At 55.6% G+C, this 15,880-nt stretch overlaps 2 protein-coding genes across 7 annotated transcripts in view; both read left to right on the top strand.

Moving 5' to 3' along the window:
* The window catches only part of LOC111153494 (constitutive coactivator of PPAR-gamma-like protein 1), a 96,795-nt gene extending 93,120 nt beyond the window's left edge, over positions 1-3,675 (top strand). For all 4 annotated transcript variants that reach the window (XM_022512550.1, XM_022512548.1, XM_022512547.1 and 1 more), the window contains one exon: positions 1,774-3,675. In XM_022512550.1, coding sequence (XP_022368258.1) covers positions 1,774-2,085 — 312 coding nt within the window. In that variant the 3' untranslated portion in view covers positions 2,086-3,675. The remainder of the gene's footprint in view (positions 1-1,773) is intronic.
* Positions 3,676-12,698: 9,023 nt separating this feature from the next.
* The window catches only part of LOC111153547 (PHD finger protein 2), a 68,349-nt gene continuing 65,167 nt past the window's right edge, over positions 12,699-15,880 (top strand). For all 3 annotated transcript variants that reach the window (XM_022512628.1, XM_022512626.1, XM_022512629.1), the window contains exon 1: positions 12,699-12,840. In XM_022512628.1, the coding sequence (XP_022368336.1) occupies positions 12,743-12,840 (98 nt within the window). In that variant the 5' untranslated portion in view covers positions 12,699-12,742. The remainder of the gene's footprint in view (positions 12,841-15,880) is intronic.

The following is a 15,880-nucleotide window of genomic DNA, read 5'->3' as shown; positions in this document are numbered from 1 at the left end:
CAGGTACAGTCCGCTTTCATGTTCCCTCACCAGCATCCTCTGTTCCTGCCCCCATGGTCTCCAGAGAGGGACTGTGGTGGCTTCCCCAATACGCAGACCCCTGCTGGGGCCCCTGCCGTGGGGTGGTGCCTCTGCCAGCCCCTGCGACACTGCTGGAGGTGTTTGTTTAGTGGCAAGTGGACATTTCCCTCAGAGAGTGAGCCCTTGGAGGTTTGAAAGCATGTACTTGGAAATCTTTGATGTTACTTTTTTCTCCGCTTCACCCTCTTACATTTTTGTATAATTTTTCTCAAGGTTCTAACAAAATGACAGTGGTATTGAGTTGTGGAAAAGCTCACATTCATATTTCTGAATCTGGGACTGAACACTAAAGTGAGAAGACCCAGGGGATTTGATCCCAGAGGGGAACCAACACTAGAAGCACTGGTGGAGGCGAGGGCGACGGGCACCTCCAGCCCTGCTTGGCTGGGGTGGGGGGGGCTTTCTTTTCAACCAGGCAGACATGGTTTTCAGAGTGGGAAAGACTGGAGACCAGACACACTGCCATCTGGGGTTGAAAAGGAAGGAATGCAGAGCTGGAAGTTCTGTAGGCGGCTTTCTGGTTCTGGGTCTCCTGTTCTTCACTGAAAAATGACCGTTCAAAGGCAAAGACCATTAAGGTTTTCTTCATCAAGGAGTCTGCCTCTGACAGTGGTTCTCGGCCCTGATGATGTGCCCCCCTCACCCAGCTTGGTTTGCAAGTGCTTCTGGCTTCTGATGGTCAGAGGCCAGCGATGCCCACCACTCTGCGGCACACAAGGTGGCCCGTGACAGTACGATCGGGTCCAAAATGTCACAGTGCCAGGCTGAGAAACTGCGGTTTAAGATGTAAGCACCTGGAAGATTTCGGATGTCTTCCTTGTCTCTGACCAAGAGGTCTTGTCTTTCAGGACATGAGCTGAATCACTCTAAAAGTACATATTATTCCAGAATTACTTTAAGATCTGTTAAGAGGAGCAGAGAGGCCCGTTCAGTAGAGACAAGTCACAAACCTTTGTGGCGATTATCAGCTTAGACTCACTTCTTGTGGGCTTGTCCTTGAGAGGACTTAGATTTGCCTCTATTTCCCGGTAGAAGCGGGCCTCCCCCAGACTGTGACAGGCGGACGTGTGAGTTGGTAAACATGGAGGGAGTCGTAGTCTGAAACTTCAGCTGGATTTATAGGGGTGGTGTTAAGGTGCAGCTGGTACTATCCAGAAGGATTGGGAAGAGCTCCTCCGGTGGGGGTCTCCTGCAGGTCAGGATATTACCTACAGAGATGTGGAGGGAAGAGGCCCCAGGATGAACCTGCCGAGACAAGTGTCTCCCAGCAGCAGGTCAGGCAGAAGCAAGACAGAGTGTATTAGAGTGTGGACTGTAGAGGCCACAGACTCGAGAGAGTACGGAGTGTAGACGGTACAGACTATATGGTATGGAATGTGCACTACTGGAGTGTACACGGGGAGCCTGCGGCCGTCGTGAGGTACCGGCCAGAGTATGCGGGTGTGTGGAGCAGATCCTCCGGCAGGCTGTGGAGAGCACTGGGGCGGATGGAGGGAAGAGTAGAGCGAGCGTGGACGGTGCAGCCGGCAGAGCGCAGGAGAGCAGAGTGCACACTCTGTGAGGAGCCCACACGCCCGTGCGGGGTGTGCCGCGCTGATCTGAAGCTCGTGCTGTCTGGGCTCGGTGGGCGTTCTTCCTCTCCCGCTGTTGATCAACGCTGCTCTCTTGCTTGTTGTCCTTGATTTTGACCAGGGCAAGCCTCCCTATGCTACTTCAGCAGAGGAAGTGGCTAAAGAACTGAAGTCAAGATCCGGGGAATCCAAGTCGTCCGCCGTGTCTTCAGATGGGTCCCTGGCTGAAAACGGAGCGGTGGCTGAGGAGAAGCCTGCTCCCCAGATGAACGGGAGCGCTGGCGATGCCAGGGCCCCCAGCCACTCGGAAAGTGCCTTGAACAATGACTCTAAGACGTGCAATACAAATCCTCACTTAAATGCACTAAGTACAGACAGTGCTTGCCGCAGGGCTGACGCTCTGGACGCTGCTGTCTTAAAGAAAGAAGAGTAAACTTATTTTTATAGAGGGTGAAGGATGCTGGAAGGGTAGGATTCAGGAATATCTGGAGAGAAAGAGAGCCTACAGTTACGTACATTTTTTCCTTTCCGTAAGAGAAAAATGAGGACTTTGGAAATTCGGATCCCTCTTTGATATCAGAGATTTAAACAACACATTTTTAGTTTTAACCAGTTGTAGTCAAAATGCTACAATAAAACAAAAAGAAAGAAAATGAAGAGCATTTGACTCCCACACTTAAAATGAAGTACACACAAAGTTTAAACTGGTTATGACAAAAGCCTATAGTTGTGTTTCTTGAACTATAAAGAAAACAAATTTTGGCAGTCTTTAAGTATATATAGCTTAAAATATCATTTTTAGCATTTGGCACCATATGTATGCCATTATCTTTGATTTTGCATTACTGTTCACAAGAAAGCTTTGTCTAAGGCTTTGATTTTATGATTATGAAAGAAATAAGGCACACCACGGTTTTTCTTTCTTACTTAAATCTCATCACTGTTGATGTGGTTCTTTTGTGTTAAAAAAAAAGTGCAACTATCAAAACTAAAAAATTATAGAGTAATATTGCCGTTCTGCTGATTTTAAATATGCAGTACATCATACTTACTTTACAAGCAAGTTAAATGGAGATAAAGTTGAAATCATAGAAGATGCAAATGACCTTTCAAAATCAACACAATGTGTTCTGAAACTTTTCGTGACTTAATACCATGCATCTGTGATCAATGAACTATGTGGTTTTGATCGGACGTAGACCATTAGTGCTACTACTTGAGCTAACCTTCTGCATGGTTCATAATTTTTAAAGTGTGTAGTTAATATTATGCATGTTATTGTCCTTCCATTCTTACCAGTATGTGCCCATTTGCAAAACAAAATGCTAATAATCAGTAATAGTCCTATAAAAGATGTTAACTCTGTTTAGTCATTGACTGATCTTGCTCTAACCTTAAAATTTTGTGATTATTGACCTCTGTTGCATTTATTCTAAAAACTCCCCAAAAATTATCTAGCTGTTTCAAATATCAACATTACCCTGGTGTATTCACTGCTGTATGCATTATTGTTCTTTGTTGCTGTTTTATGCCTTCATATTAGCAAAATATGAAATTCTGTGAAAAACAAAAAAAAAAAATCCCTTTGATCTTTAAAAAAAAACAAAAAAAAAACAACCCCCCCTTCTGTAGCAGGAAACAAATTGCTTGTTCTTGAGAACTTTCCCATCAAGAATTTAGTAGAAGCAGGTATACTTATATCATTTTGATGTTTTTGTTACTGTTTCCAAACAATGTACTTTGAAATCAGAATCACTTCTTATTCGTTTTCATATAATTCTCCTGATGCTCTTCATCACACATTAGTGATCAGAAATGAGATGTAATTCCCCAATCCCTGCCCGCGAGACCTGAGTAGGATCTTACTGTAAGTTGAAGGGAGTTCTGCCCTAACTCATGGATTGTGCAAGAATGAACTGCTGTTGGGTCTGATTGATTGTAGGTGGGTTGTGGCGTGCTGTACCGAAGGCTATTGAATGCAACTTACAATGCTTAATAAAAATCTTTATTCTTTTAGTATAAACGCAGCGTGGCTTCCAGATTCAGCCGGCGGCCGGGGTGGGGTGTCCGAGCTCCACGGACAACACACACACCCGGGGTGGTCGTCGGACCGCAGGCTGGGGGGCGCCCAGGGTGCGGGGTTGGTGGGGGTCCGAGCCCAGCCGACAACACACACCGGGCTGGTCCTCGGACCGCAGGCTCGCGAGCACCCGGGACTCCGAGCGGGTGGGGATCCGAGCCCCGCGAACCACAGACACGCGGGCCGATGGTCGGACTGCAGGCTCGAGACCAAAGACAGCGCACTGAGTGCTGCTGCTGCTACTATTGCCCACGTCAACCATCATCGGGGCTCCCCCGCGGCTCTGCCCATCCGCTGCTGTGGCCTCTCCAGGGTCGCTCAGCCGGCAGCGCTGAGGACAAGCCCGAACCGGCGCTTAGGTAAACGCCGGCCACAACACTGGCTACTCGCGGAGGGACGACCCGTTCCCTTCCGGCCTGTGCGCTGGGGCGGGGCCTCAGCTGCTTCCGGTCTGTGTGCGGGGCGGGGCCTGAGCTGCTTCCGGCCTGTACTTAGGGCTGGGCCGCAAGCACTTCCGGCCTATGGTCTGGACGGCGCAGGGCGGGGCCACGGGCACTTCCGGCCTGGGCTCGAGGCGGGTCAGTGGGCGCTTCCGGCCTATGCTCGGGGCGGGGCGGCGAGCACTTCCGGCCTGTGCTCCGGACGGCGCGGGGCCGGAGCTCTTCCGGCCTGTGCTCGGGGCGGGGCGGGGCCATGAGCGCTTCCGGCCTGTGCTCGGGGCGGAGCCGGCGCCGCCCCACTCGCGCGGGCGCTGCGCGCGCATCGTGCGCGCATCGTACCCGCCCCGCGGCCGCCTGGGCCGAGCGCCACAGCGGGCTCCGGCGCAGGTGTGGGTGAGGACGGTCACTGCGGCCTAGCCGCTGCTCTGGGGCAGGTCAAACACTTGTTTTTCTTTGTTAAAAGAGCTTTTGTTGATCATGTTTGCTTGTCTCAAAAGTAATACGTTTATTGTAACTTCCGAGAGTGCAGCTAGACAGAAAGGAACAGAAATCACTCGAGATGCTCGCCTCCTGGCGCACCTGCATCTGTCCCTCTCCGCAGCCCACAGACGTCTGTGGGAACTTTACAGCGGACTCCAGCCCCCAAGCACCCTTGGTGAGGGGTCTGCGTGCGGGGCATCGCGCCCAGCACCATTGCTCCCAGGACCACTGCCCCCAGCACCACTGAGCCTAGCACAGAACCCAGCACCACTGCCCGGCATTGCACCTAGCACCACTGCGCCCAGGTCCACCGCCATCAGCACCACTGAGCCTAGCACTGAGCCCAGCACCACTGCCCAGCATTGTACCTAGCACCACCAAGCCCAGCACCATTGCGCCCAGAACCACCCAGCACCACCGCAGTGTCTTCCCGCCACTATGTTCTGCTGTGACGGAGGCCCCACACAGTGGTTGTACCAGTGTTCAGATTTAGACTTAGTACCAGACTTAGAGGGCGGCAAGGGCCAGCTCTTCATGGCACTTTCGGTCCAGGGTGCAGTCCAGGGGTGTGTATGTGAGGCTGTATCAGGTAAGAACACAAGGAGCATACAGGGCAAGGGCGTGTGGCAGGGAGGGCTGCTGGGGTTGGGGACAAATGTTGTCTGCAGAGCAAGGTTGGGCTTAGGTTCAGGGCAGGCATCAGTGGAGAGAGAAGCCACAGGTGAAGGGAGAAGCCACTGCACAGGGTTCTTGGGTGCTGCTGGCACCTGGGAGATGGGGAGCAGTCTCCAGGTGGGCGCACACACCCCGTGGGGGATTAGCCTCTCACTGGAAGGAAAGCCAAGGGGAGTGAAGGGCGTGTTGGTCCTCAGCGCTGACTAGCCCCGCTCTTGGCCAGTGGGACAGGAAAGTGGGTTTCTGGTTTTCACCTGCATTGCTTCAGTTGTCCGTGAGGGTGACATTTCCATTTGTACATTAATGTGCCCTCAGTCTGTCCATGCTCCAGTCAACAGATTGTTAATATCCTGGCTTTTTTAATTCTAAAAACCCAGGCCAGGGCACACATCCCTCTCAGCAACCTCTGTGGGTGGGCACAAGGACACCAGCTCTCTCCTCCTGCCATCTTATTCTGCCGTGAATTCTTTGGACAATGCCTGATTCACTGCCCTTTCCCCTTTGCTCCTTATTCCCCACTTGGTGGAGTGAGCCTTGCAAAGGTTGCTTTGCCCTCCCCCACGGGGGGCCTCTGGCTGCTGAGGACTGGGCCTCTACTCACTCCTCTCCTCACAGCTTCCCCAGCAGAGCCAGGGACCCCATGGACCTGCACCAGGCACTTCACCCTGTGCTGTGCGCTGGACTGTGCAGGTGATGTCTCGCGGACTCCAGGAGGGACAACCTGGGGGCTGGGTGGAAATGATCCAGGATGGCCTCGGTCCATTGTGCCCAGCGGGCCCCAGCAACTCATGAAGCAAGCCGCTGGTGGTACCGCAGCAGACCGATCCAGGTCTCATCCCACTGCGGCCAGCCCTGGCATTTGTGCAGATCCAGCTCCTCAGACCTAACTGATCCAGGTGTGGGTTGTGTAAGTATCACCTGAGGCTGGCTCTCCCAGAGTAGCCTGTTTGCCCCATGTTGCTGTTTTATGAACAGCCCTCCTCTGGACGGGAAATTAGATAGTCACTGGGCTGAGAACCTCTTATCTACAAGCTCACTGCTTCCAAACATCACAGGGCCATCCTAGAGAGGCTCAGCAAGAAGGGCACTCTCATACAGTATCGGGAAAAGCCAGAAGGTTTCCAAAGTGCCCATGGGTCACTGTTCATTTCACTGGGTTCTGGAGCAGATCAGTTTGGTCCAGGTCTCCCAAGGGCCTGCTCTTAGAACTCTCTTGGCATTCACCAGATGGCTTCCTGTGTTATAAGAGCATACACCCAACCCCAGACTAGTACCTCCTTCCTGACTTCTCCCACCCTCCAGACCGTTCTCATCTGTCATCTGTTCTGGCACACGAGCTCTTCAGCGGTGGGATGTGTCTGCCTGGTTCCTGGCCATAAGACCTGCACTGGTTGTGCACTGACACGCTGGACAGCCTAGGTGGAAAGGGCAAACTCCTTGACACACACAACCCACAAAGCTGAATTATGAAGAAACGGGACATCCATCTCACAGACTTGCAGCTATTACCGTGACTGAATCGATAACCAAAAGCCTCCCAATAAAGAAAAGCTTCGCCGGTGAATTCTACCATGGATTTAGAGAAAAATGAATACCAATCCTTAAATTCTTCCCCATTGTTGAGGAGGAGGGAGCAGTGTTGAAGCCAGCATTGCCCTGATACCAGAGCCAGACAAAGACTCTACAAGAAAAGTGAACTATGGAAACAAGAACCCTCAAGACCCCGATGTGACTTTCTCAGCAAAATACTGGGAAACTGCATGCACCTGTGAGTTAGAAAGGTGGTACACCACGACCAAGTGGGATTAGTTCCTGGAATGCAAGGATAGTTCTGTCTCAAGATCAAGCCCTGTGAGATGCCGCCCTAACAATGAAGGGCGGAAAACCCACAGGATCATCTCGACTGATGCAGAGAAAGCACCTCATAAAATTTAACACACTTTCATGATAAAAATAACAAGGAATAGAAAGATACTTTTTCAGCATAGTAAGGCCACATATAAAAAGTCCAAAGCAAACATCATACTCAATGGTGGAAAAGTTCAAAACAAAACAAGATCAGAAACGAGAAAGATTCCACTTTTACCACTTCTACTCAACACGGTATTGAAGTTCTAGCCAGAGAAATTGGACATGCATAAAAACCAAACAGCATCTAAATTAGACAGAAAGAAGTAAAGTTATCTGTTCACCAGTGGCATGCTTTTATGTACAATCTCAAGACTTACACACTCTAAAGATTCCACAAAATACTGTTAAAAGTAATAAATTAAGCAAAGTTGCAGAATACTAAATCAACACACAGAAATCAGTTTTGTTTCCATACACTAAGAAAAAACAATCCCAAAAAGAAATCAGGAACACGATTCCACTTAAAATAACATTTAAAAAAAACAAAACAAAACTTAGGAATACACTTCAGCGAGGGGACAAAAGACTCGTGAGCTGAAAACTGAAACATCGCTGAAGGCAACAAGACACAAAGAAGTGGAAACACCTCCCATGTTCGTGGATCAGAATATTAACATTGCTAAGATGGCAATAGTACCCGAAATGACCTACACATTCAATGCAATCCTGTCGAAATGATCTTAGCCCTTTTTGCAGAAATGGAGAAGCCAATTACCAAATTCATATATAGTTGTAAGGGGCCTAGAAGAACTGAGATGATCCTGAAAAAAGGAGAGTTGGAGGCCTCACACTTCCTGATTCTGAAATTTACTACAAAGCTACAGGAATCAACACAGTGTGGCATAAACCTAGACATACTGACCAATGAAAGAAATAAAAAGCCCGGAAATAAACCCTTGCCCACTTGGTCAAATGATTTCGACAAGGGTGCCATGACCATTTAATGGGGGAAAGAATTGTGCTTTCAACACGTGGCACTGGGAAAACTGCATGTCCACATGCGAAAGCAGGACCCTGAGCCTTACTAACACCAAATACAAAAATTAACTCAAAATGGATCAAAAGCCCAAACCTAAAACACAGGGTGAAATCTTCATGACACTAGATTTGGTAATGACTTCTTGGATAAGACATCAAAATGCACAGGCAACAAAAGAAGAAAAAAAGAGTTAAACTGGATTTCCTCAAAATTAAAAATGTTCGTGCGTCAAAGGACACAACTGATCAACAGAGTGCAGTGACAACTGCTAGAACGCAAGGAAACATTTGCAAATCGTCTCTTTGATTAGGGATTAATATCCAGAATATATAAAGACCACCTACAAGTCAACAACAAAAAAAACCCAGCCCAAATAAAAAATGAGGAAAGTCCTCAAATGGACATTGCTCCAAGGAAAACATACAGATGGCCCAACATTTAAAATGCAAATCAAACCCATAATGATCAGGGAGTGGCACTGAAAACAAGTTTTTGCCATCAAAAGCTAGCATTATATTGAATCAAAATAAAAATCTTTACTTCAAAATTAAAAAAAAAAAAAACCCACAGTGAGCCCCACATTAGGACAGCTACAATGAACACGCACATACACAACAAGAAAACAACAAGGTTGGTGAGGATATGGCGAAACTGGAACCCTCGTGCACTGTTGGTGGGAAAGCAAACCGGTGCAGCCACTCTGGAAAACAGTGTGGAGGGTTCTCAAAATGTTAGAAATACAGCTACCCCATGGTTCACCGATCCCAGTTCTGCGTATACACACAGAAGTAAAAGCAGGGACATGAACAGATATTTGCACACCCACATTCATAGCAGCATTACTCACAACAGCCGAAAGGTGGGAACAAATCAAGAGTCCTCTGGCAAAGAATGGACAAATCAGACGTGGGTTATACACGGAATGGAATAGTACTGAGTCTTTCAAAGCAAGGAATCCTGACACCTGTTACAGCACGGCTGAACCTGGAGGACACTGTGCCAGGTGAAGTAAGCCTGTCACAGAGGGTCCAAGTCCGCAGGAGTCCACCGACATGCAGGTCCCTAGAACAGTCCAGCTCACGAAGACAGGAAGTAGAACGGTGGGCACCAGGAGCTGGGGGAGGGGCGATGGGGGGCTCTCGTCTACTGGGGCCAGGATTGCAGAGGTGCACCATGATGGCTGCACAACAGCGTGAACATACTTAATGCCACAGAGCTGTGCTCTTAGAGTTGGTCAAAACAGTAAAGGTTATCTTGTGTATGTTGCTGCCATTAAAAGAAAAGTCTGTGCTAGCCTTCAGTGTACTTTGTGGAGAGGGAGGGAATTGGCGTGACCTGAAACATGCTGTGTGTCCACTGGGCAGCAAGGAGAATGAAACAAGGCAAATAAAACAGGTCCCGCCCTTGAGGCTAGCTGCGGGGTGTGTTGCTGGGAGTCCCCCTCTCGGCCCTGCCACAGGCCCGGCCACGCGGGCAGGTGGGGAGCTCTTGACGCTTACATGGACTGCGCCCCCAGGAATGGCGTGGACTCGGTGGGCACTGAGACCCAGGGCAGACAGCATGGAAGGGGCGGAGTGTGGGTGGGCAGCCAGAAGGGACACTGGCATCTTAAGGCCACTGGCCCCTGCTTCCTGGGTCCATGAGTCTGGCCCTGTGCACGTCCCCTCTTCTGCATGGCCTCTGAGCCCAGGTCGCTCTAAAGGGCCCTTGTTCCTTCCCACCCATCCCCACCTGCTGCCTGGTCTCCCCAGGGCACTGTGGGGCATGTGTCACTATCTCCCTTACAGCAAGAGGAGCTGCGACAGAGCACATAGCAGGTGCTCAGTGCACACCTAAAGAAATGAAGGAGAGGGAGGAGGAAAAGGTGGGCTTTCTGGAGGGTGACCACAGGGAGAATTTGGGACCCACAGGATGCTTACTTTAGTCTGTAGTCAGCCCGCAGCCTCAGAAGAGCTTCGGGTAACAGGAAAGCATGTCTGTGGACACTTCCAGGTGCAGTGGACACATGCAGATGGGGAGGGCAGAGCAGGCGGAATGGCCTCAAGTCCCCGGAAGTCTGAGCTCCCCGCCTGCTCCTCTCTCCCGCCAGTCGGCCAGCTCCTCGGGAGGGACCGAGCGGCTTCCACCTGGGTGTTCCGGAGAATGGCACCCATCTGGGTACCTGTCTGTGGAGCAGGGGGCCGCCGGCCGTCCAGGGCTGATGCTGAGTGCTTCCCAGGCAGCACGGGGCAGGCGGGTGCAGGGGGGTGCTGCTGGGGCCTCTGAGGAACTAAGCCAGCCCCTGGTAAGCTAAATGCTGGGGTGCTGTCCTTGTTTGGAGGGCTGTAGCACAGGGCCGGCCTCGCTGGACCGCGAAGGGTGGAGGTGGGCAGTGAGCCCCACAGCACTGCTGCGGGGCGGCTGTCACTCAGCAGTGCCAGGCCGGTGCCCTGGGCCCCCCTGCAGCGCTAGCACCATTCATCTGCACTAACTCATACTAGGGTGTTAATGGTGGACGGTGCTTCCCAGAGCCTTCGGCACCAGGTCTGGGGAGGAGGACTCCAGAGGGGAGGGTGACAGCTGCAATTCAGGTAGGAAGGCACTGAGCTGCTGCACAGGGGCTGGGGGATGGGAGCTTATCCCTCCTCCCCCCTCCCGCATCACCCAGTGTCTTTTCCACTCTCACTCCTCATGCTGGAGCCTTCCAGCTAAGGCCCTGCCGCTGGCACCGCTGAGCTGCGGTCCAGGGGTCATCTGCTGGGGAAGGGCGGCGGCTGGCCACGCTGGGCCGGGTTTTGGCTCAAGAGCGGGGAGCACCTCCACTGAGCTGCCTGCAGGCGGGAAAGGTGGCCTTGAGAGGCTGCAGGCCTCAGGTGAGCACCTGCCTGTCAGGGCGGCTGCTGCTAGGCAGCCTGGACCAGGCTTTCTGTCCAGGCTGGACTTCTGGGCTTCGGGTGGCCAGCCTCCCCCAGGAGGAGGGGGCAGAGCACAGGAACACATGCAGGCTCCCTACTGCACATCAGGAGTCCCTCTGCTCCGGCACCCCCAGAGGAGCATGCAGGCTGCTGGGAGGGGGCAGGGGACAGGTGGGTGGAAGGAGCCCTCAGAGGCCCTCATCCCCCAGACCCTGACCACCCGGCTGAGGCTGCAGGGCTCAGAGCAAGGCAGCAGCACCTCCTGCCCACCCCTCTAGCTCCGGTCGCCCTGTAGCCACATTCCTGACATAGACCGGAGGCCTGAGGCTCTGACCAGGGATGGGGGCGGGGCTCCAACTCCACATAATCACTCTGTCTTTATGAGCTGACCTGTGCCAGCGCACTCCTGGCTCCCCTGAATTCTGTCCTCCTCTGGGGGCTGAGTGTCAGGAGAGTCAAGGATCCTGTTCGGGATGGTTGGCTGTACCCAGCCCAAAAAGGAGGAGGGAGGAAAAGCAAGAAAAAACCCCAGCTGCCCCCTGTTCCTCTGCTGGGTAAGAAGACAGTTGGAGCCAAGTAGTTGTTCCTTGGCCCTCTGAATGGGAAGGACATCCTGAGGGTCTCATCCCACACCCAGGGGTCTCCAGGGCCTGCCTACCCCTGTATCCTCAGATCACTTTCTTTCGTGGTGCCCCCCACCCTTCCCTTGCATTCCCCCTTTCCCTGAACCACCTTGTGCTGACTTGGTTCCTCATCCATCCTCCCCCACAGGGGGTCTCCCTGGCCCACTTACTCCTGGCAGAGGTCCTGGTCGCCTTCTCCCCTGCGGGTCCCCCAGGCCACGTTCTCCCCCAAGGGATCCCTCTGCCCACCTTCTCCCTGGTAGGTCCTGCAGACTACCTCTTCCTCCAGAGGGGTGTCCCAGCCCATCTCCCCCACGGGAGACCCCCCTGCCCTCCTCCCTGGCCCACATTCCCCGAGAGGGATCCCTCGGGCCGCCTTCTCCCCCATTGGGGTCCCCTAGCCCTCCCGGACAGGTGCCCCCAGTCCTCCTTCTCCCTTCGGGGGTCCCCCGGCCCTCCTTCTCCCCAGCCCACCTTCTCCCAGGCAGGCCCCCCCAGCCCACCTGCTCCCACAGAGGGGTCCCCCGGCCCACCTTCTCCCCGGAAGGTCCCCCGGCCCGCCTTCTCCCCGCGGTCCCCGGCCCGCCTTCTCCCCGCGGTCCCCGGCCCGCCTTCCCTCGGCGGGAGCGGCGGCCCAGGCCGGCGGGCGGAGGCGGCGCCACCCGGGGCGCTGACGTAGAGGCCGCTCGGCGGCCGGGGGTCCCTTCGGTGGGGCCGCGGCTCCCCGCCCGCCGCCCCCGCGCGTCCATTCCCTTTTGTGTCCCGCGCGCGGCCCGGCCCCGCGCACACTCGCGCCCTGCGCCCCGGGGCCGGCGGGCGGCTCCCGGCGCGGCCCTGCTCCGCGCGCCCCGCTTTGTGTGGACGCGCCGGCCGGGTGCGCGCGGGCTGTCGTGCGCCCCCGGCCCCGCCCGGCCCCGGCCCGGCGCGGCCCCCCGCCCGGCCCGCCCGGCCCGCCCGGCCCGACCCGGAGCGCAGCGCGGGCCGAGGGCGGGCGGGCGGCGCGCGAACATGGCGACGGTGCCCGTGTACTGCGTGTGCCGGCTCCCCTACGACGTTACCCGCTTCATGATCGAGTGCGACGCCTGCAAGGACTGGTTCCACGGCAGGTGAGCGCGCGGCCCGCCGGCCCCGGCCCCTGCCCCCGGCCGCCCCCCGGCCGCCCGGCGGCTCCCTCCCCCCGCCAGCCCTGCCCCGGCCCCGGCCCCGGTGCGCGCCCGCCGCAGGCCCCCGCCGCCGCCGCCTGCCTCCCGCCGGCCGCGCGCCCTTTTGTGCCCGGGGCGGGGGCCGGGGCCGGGGCGGGCGCCCCTCGCGCGGCGCACAAAGCGGGCCCGGGGGCAGCGCGGGGAAGTTGGGGCGCCGCGGGCCGGGCGGCTGACAGCGGGGGCCGCGGGGAGGCCGGCTCCAGGCCCAGGCCCGGCCCGCCGCCTCCCCCGCGAAGTTGCAGGAACTTTCCCCGCGCGGGCCCCGGGAGGCGCGAGCGGCGGCCCGGACGCCGGCGGGCCCGGCCAGGGGGGCGACCGGCTAGCCCACCCTCCGTCGCGGCCCCCGAGCCCCGGGACGCGGTCAGGGCCGGGTGGGCTGGGGGGACCCCGGCCGGTTTCCCCCCACCCCGAACCTCCCCTCCCCTCTCTCTCCGCCCCGCGGGGGTGGGTGACAGAACGGCGTCGGTGGGGGGTGGGGGTGTTGGGGCTCCGCCGCCTCCTCCCCGGCCGGCATGGTGCCCCGTTCCCCCCTTCTCTGCTCCAGACAGGGACGCCCCGGGTTTGACTTGACCTTATGCTCTCTGGGGGCCGTGGGGTGGAGGGAGGTAGAGTTGGGCCTTGGCCCATGGCCGTGACCTGGCCCTGTGCCTAGTTTTCAAAAGCGAGGCCCCTTCCCACCCAGAAGTAAACGGGGAGGAGGAAGAGGAGGTGCCCGTGGTGCCCAAACTGCTCCAACAGGTTCTCACGTGTTTGGGCCTGGACAGGACGGGGTCCGGGGGCTGGCCAGGGGCTGGCCAGGGCTGTGTGCCCTCCGTGGTTGCCTCCTTGGACCCAAAGCCCAGGTGCTGGGGGCGGAAGGGCCGTGTGTGCTGGTGGGTGTTCCCCGAGTCCCCAGAGGAGAACCTCCTGCTTGTTTAAAGGGTAGATGGGCCGGTGGCCCTGCCAGTTCCCATGTTGGGGAACCAGGCAGCCAGATGTGACAGGAACTGCTCAGCTGGGTCAGCGCCAGGCCCGGGTCCCAGCTCAGTGCCTATGACAGGGACCTGGTGAGGAGGGGTTGGGACTGTTCCCAGCAGGGACAACTCCTAAAATCCCCTGGGCCTAACGGGCTGCCTTCCTGCCCGTGGATGCCCAGGGCTGCAGAGCCCCCGGGGCCTGAACATGGGACTCTCCAGAACTGTGCTGCTGTGCACCCACCAGCTGGTATCCCCTCAAAGTTCATGGCCGGACCAAGGGTGAAAGCTGCCATCTGATCCTTCAGGGCTGCTCTGTTCCAGAGATGCTGGGAAGCTGACCCTGAACGCCCTGCATGGGGTGGGGGGGTCCTCCCTCTCTTCCCCCACCTCACCTGGAGCCTGCTGAGCTCCCTACCTGCCCAGGTCTGGGGAGGGCCTGGGAGGACCTTGGGCTGCCCAGGGGCCCACTCCACTGGGTTGGGAAGGCAGGCGAGGTCTGAGCTAGGCTTTGAGATTGGGTGTGGGGGGGTACCCATTAGTGAAGGGCAGGCAGGGGAGAGGGGCTGAGGGCTGGTGCCTGGTGGGTGGCATTTGCTGGACACGCTGAGACAGAGTTGGGGAGACGTACGTTTGGGGAGGCCTTACTCCTTATTTCTCAGTTCTCAGTGGAGGTCTTTGATTTGATCCAATGTAGGCACAGGCCATTTCATCAGCTCAGATTCATTTCCATCCACGTGGGGTGGGCCCTGGGGTCTGCAAGGGGCTGTGTTTTTCCCCTTCCCATGGGCATGTTTTCTGTGCATCTAATCAAGGGTCCCTTGCAGGAGGGAGCCCTGAGGCTGTAGCTTTCCCAGGTAGCTCAGGGCAGGTGCCCAGATGGGGCACGCGGGGTCGGGGTCAGGCCTGGGCCATCTGTGGCCCTCACAGCCCTGGGCACCCTCCCTCCCCGTCCCTGCATGGACCCTTCTTCTGTAACAGGAGGGTGTGCGATGTGATGATCCCTGTGCTGTCCCATCTGCAGGTAGTCCTGGCTGACCCAGACTTTTTTAGATCCACATCCCACTTTGTGGAGGACTTTGTGTTCAACAACTTGACTATTTGATTTTGTTTTATTTATCTTACTTCATTTTTTTGAGAGAGGGAGGAGGTGGGGGGAATCCTAAGTAGGCTCCATGCCCAGGGTGGAGCCCGACACAGGGCTTGAACTCATGACCTGAGCCGAAATCAAGACTCGGACACTTAGCCGACTGAGCCACCCAGGTGCCCCTTGACTCATTTTTTTTTTTTTTTAAGTTTAAATACTTTATAACTTTTTATTTTAGAGAATTTTGGACTTACAGAGTTACAGAAATGGTTCAGTGTCCTTATACATGTCACGATGCCTCCTCTGAAGGCAGCGCCTGCCCGGACCACGCTACAAGTAGGGCAACTGAGGCAGAAACAGGCGTGGGGCCGTTAAGCAAAGCGCAGGCCCTAGCAGGTCATTGGGGCAGGTTTTCCCTGTGCTGTCCTTTTCCTGTTCCAGGACCCCAAGGTGCATTTCAGTCTCCTGAATATTTCTTTTAGAACGAAACTTCGTATCATTCCCTGAAATAGCACATTAGTGGAACTTGCCGTAGACAGTACCTGTAAAAGTAAACATAACTGTTAAAATAACAGGCTCAGTCTTGTCCCACCTGTGATCCTTCACATCTCTCCAGGGCACCTTATTTTGGGAGGACTGGGAAGGGTCTCTGTGGTTACCCACCCTCCCAGTGGCCCAGTCTTTGCTGGGAGGGCTCCAGCAGTGTCCCCAGGCCAGGGTGTGGTTGGGGCAGCCCCATTCTAGAGGCAGAGCCTGCTCCCAGAGTGCATTTGCCTCTGCAGGAAGCCCGAGGCACCCTGAGCCGCCATCCTACTGGTCCCTAGGGAGGCCTCTCTGCTGGGCTGGGCTGGGCTGGGCTGGAAGCACGGTCCGCCAGGAAGGCAGGAGCCGGGGTGGCACCCCA

This window comes from Enhydra lutris, unplaced genomic scaffold, assembly GCF_002288905.1.
Source record: "Enhydra lutris kenyoni isolate GAN:26980312 unplaced genomic scaffold, ASM228890v2 scaffoldscaffold33, whole genome shotgun sequence".
In the NCBI taxonomy this organism is placed as follows: Eukaryota; Metazoa; Chordata; class Mammalia; order Carnivora; family Mustelidae; genus Enhydra; species Enhydra lutris.
This window is presented reverse-complemented; position numbering and strand designations above follow the sequence as displayed.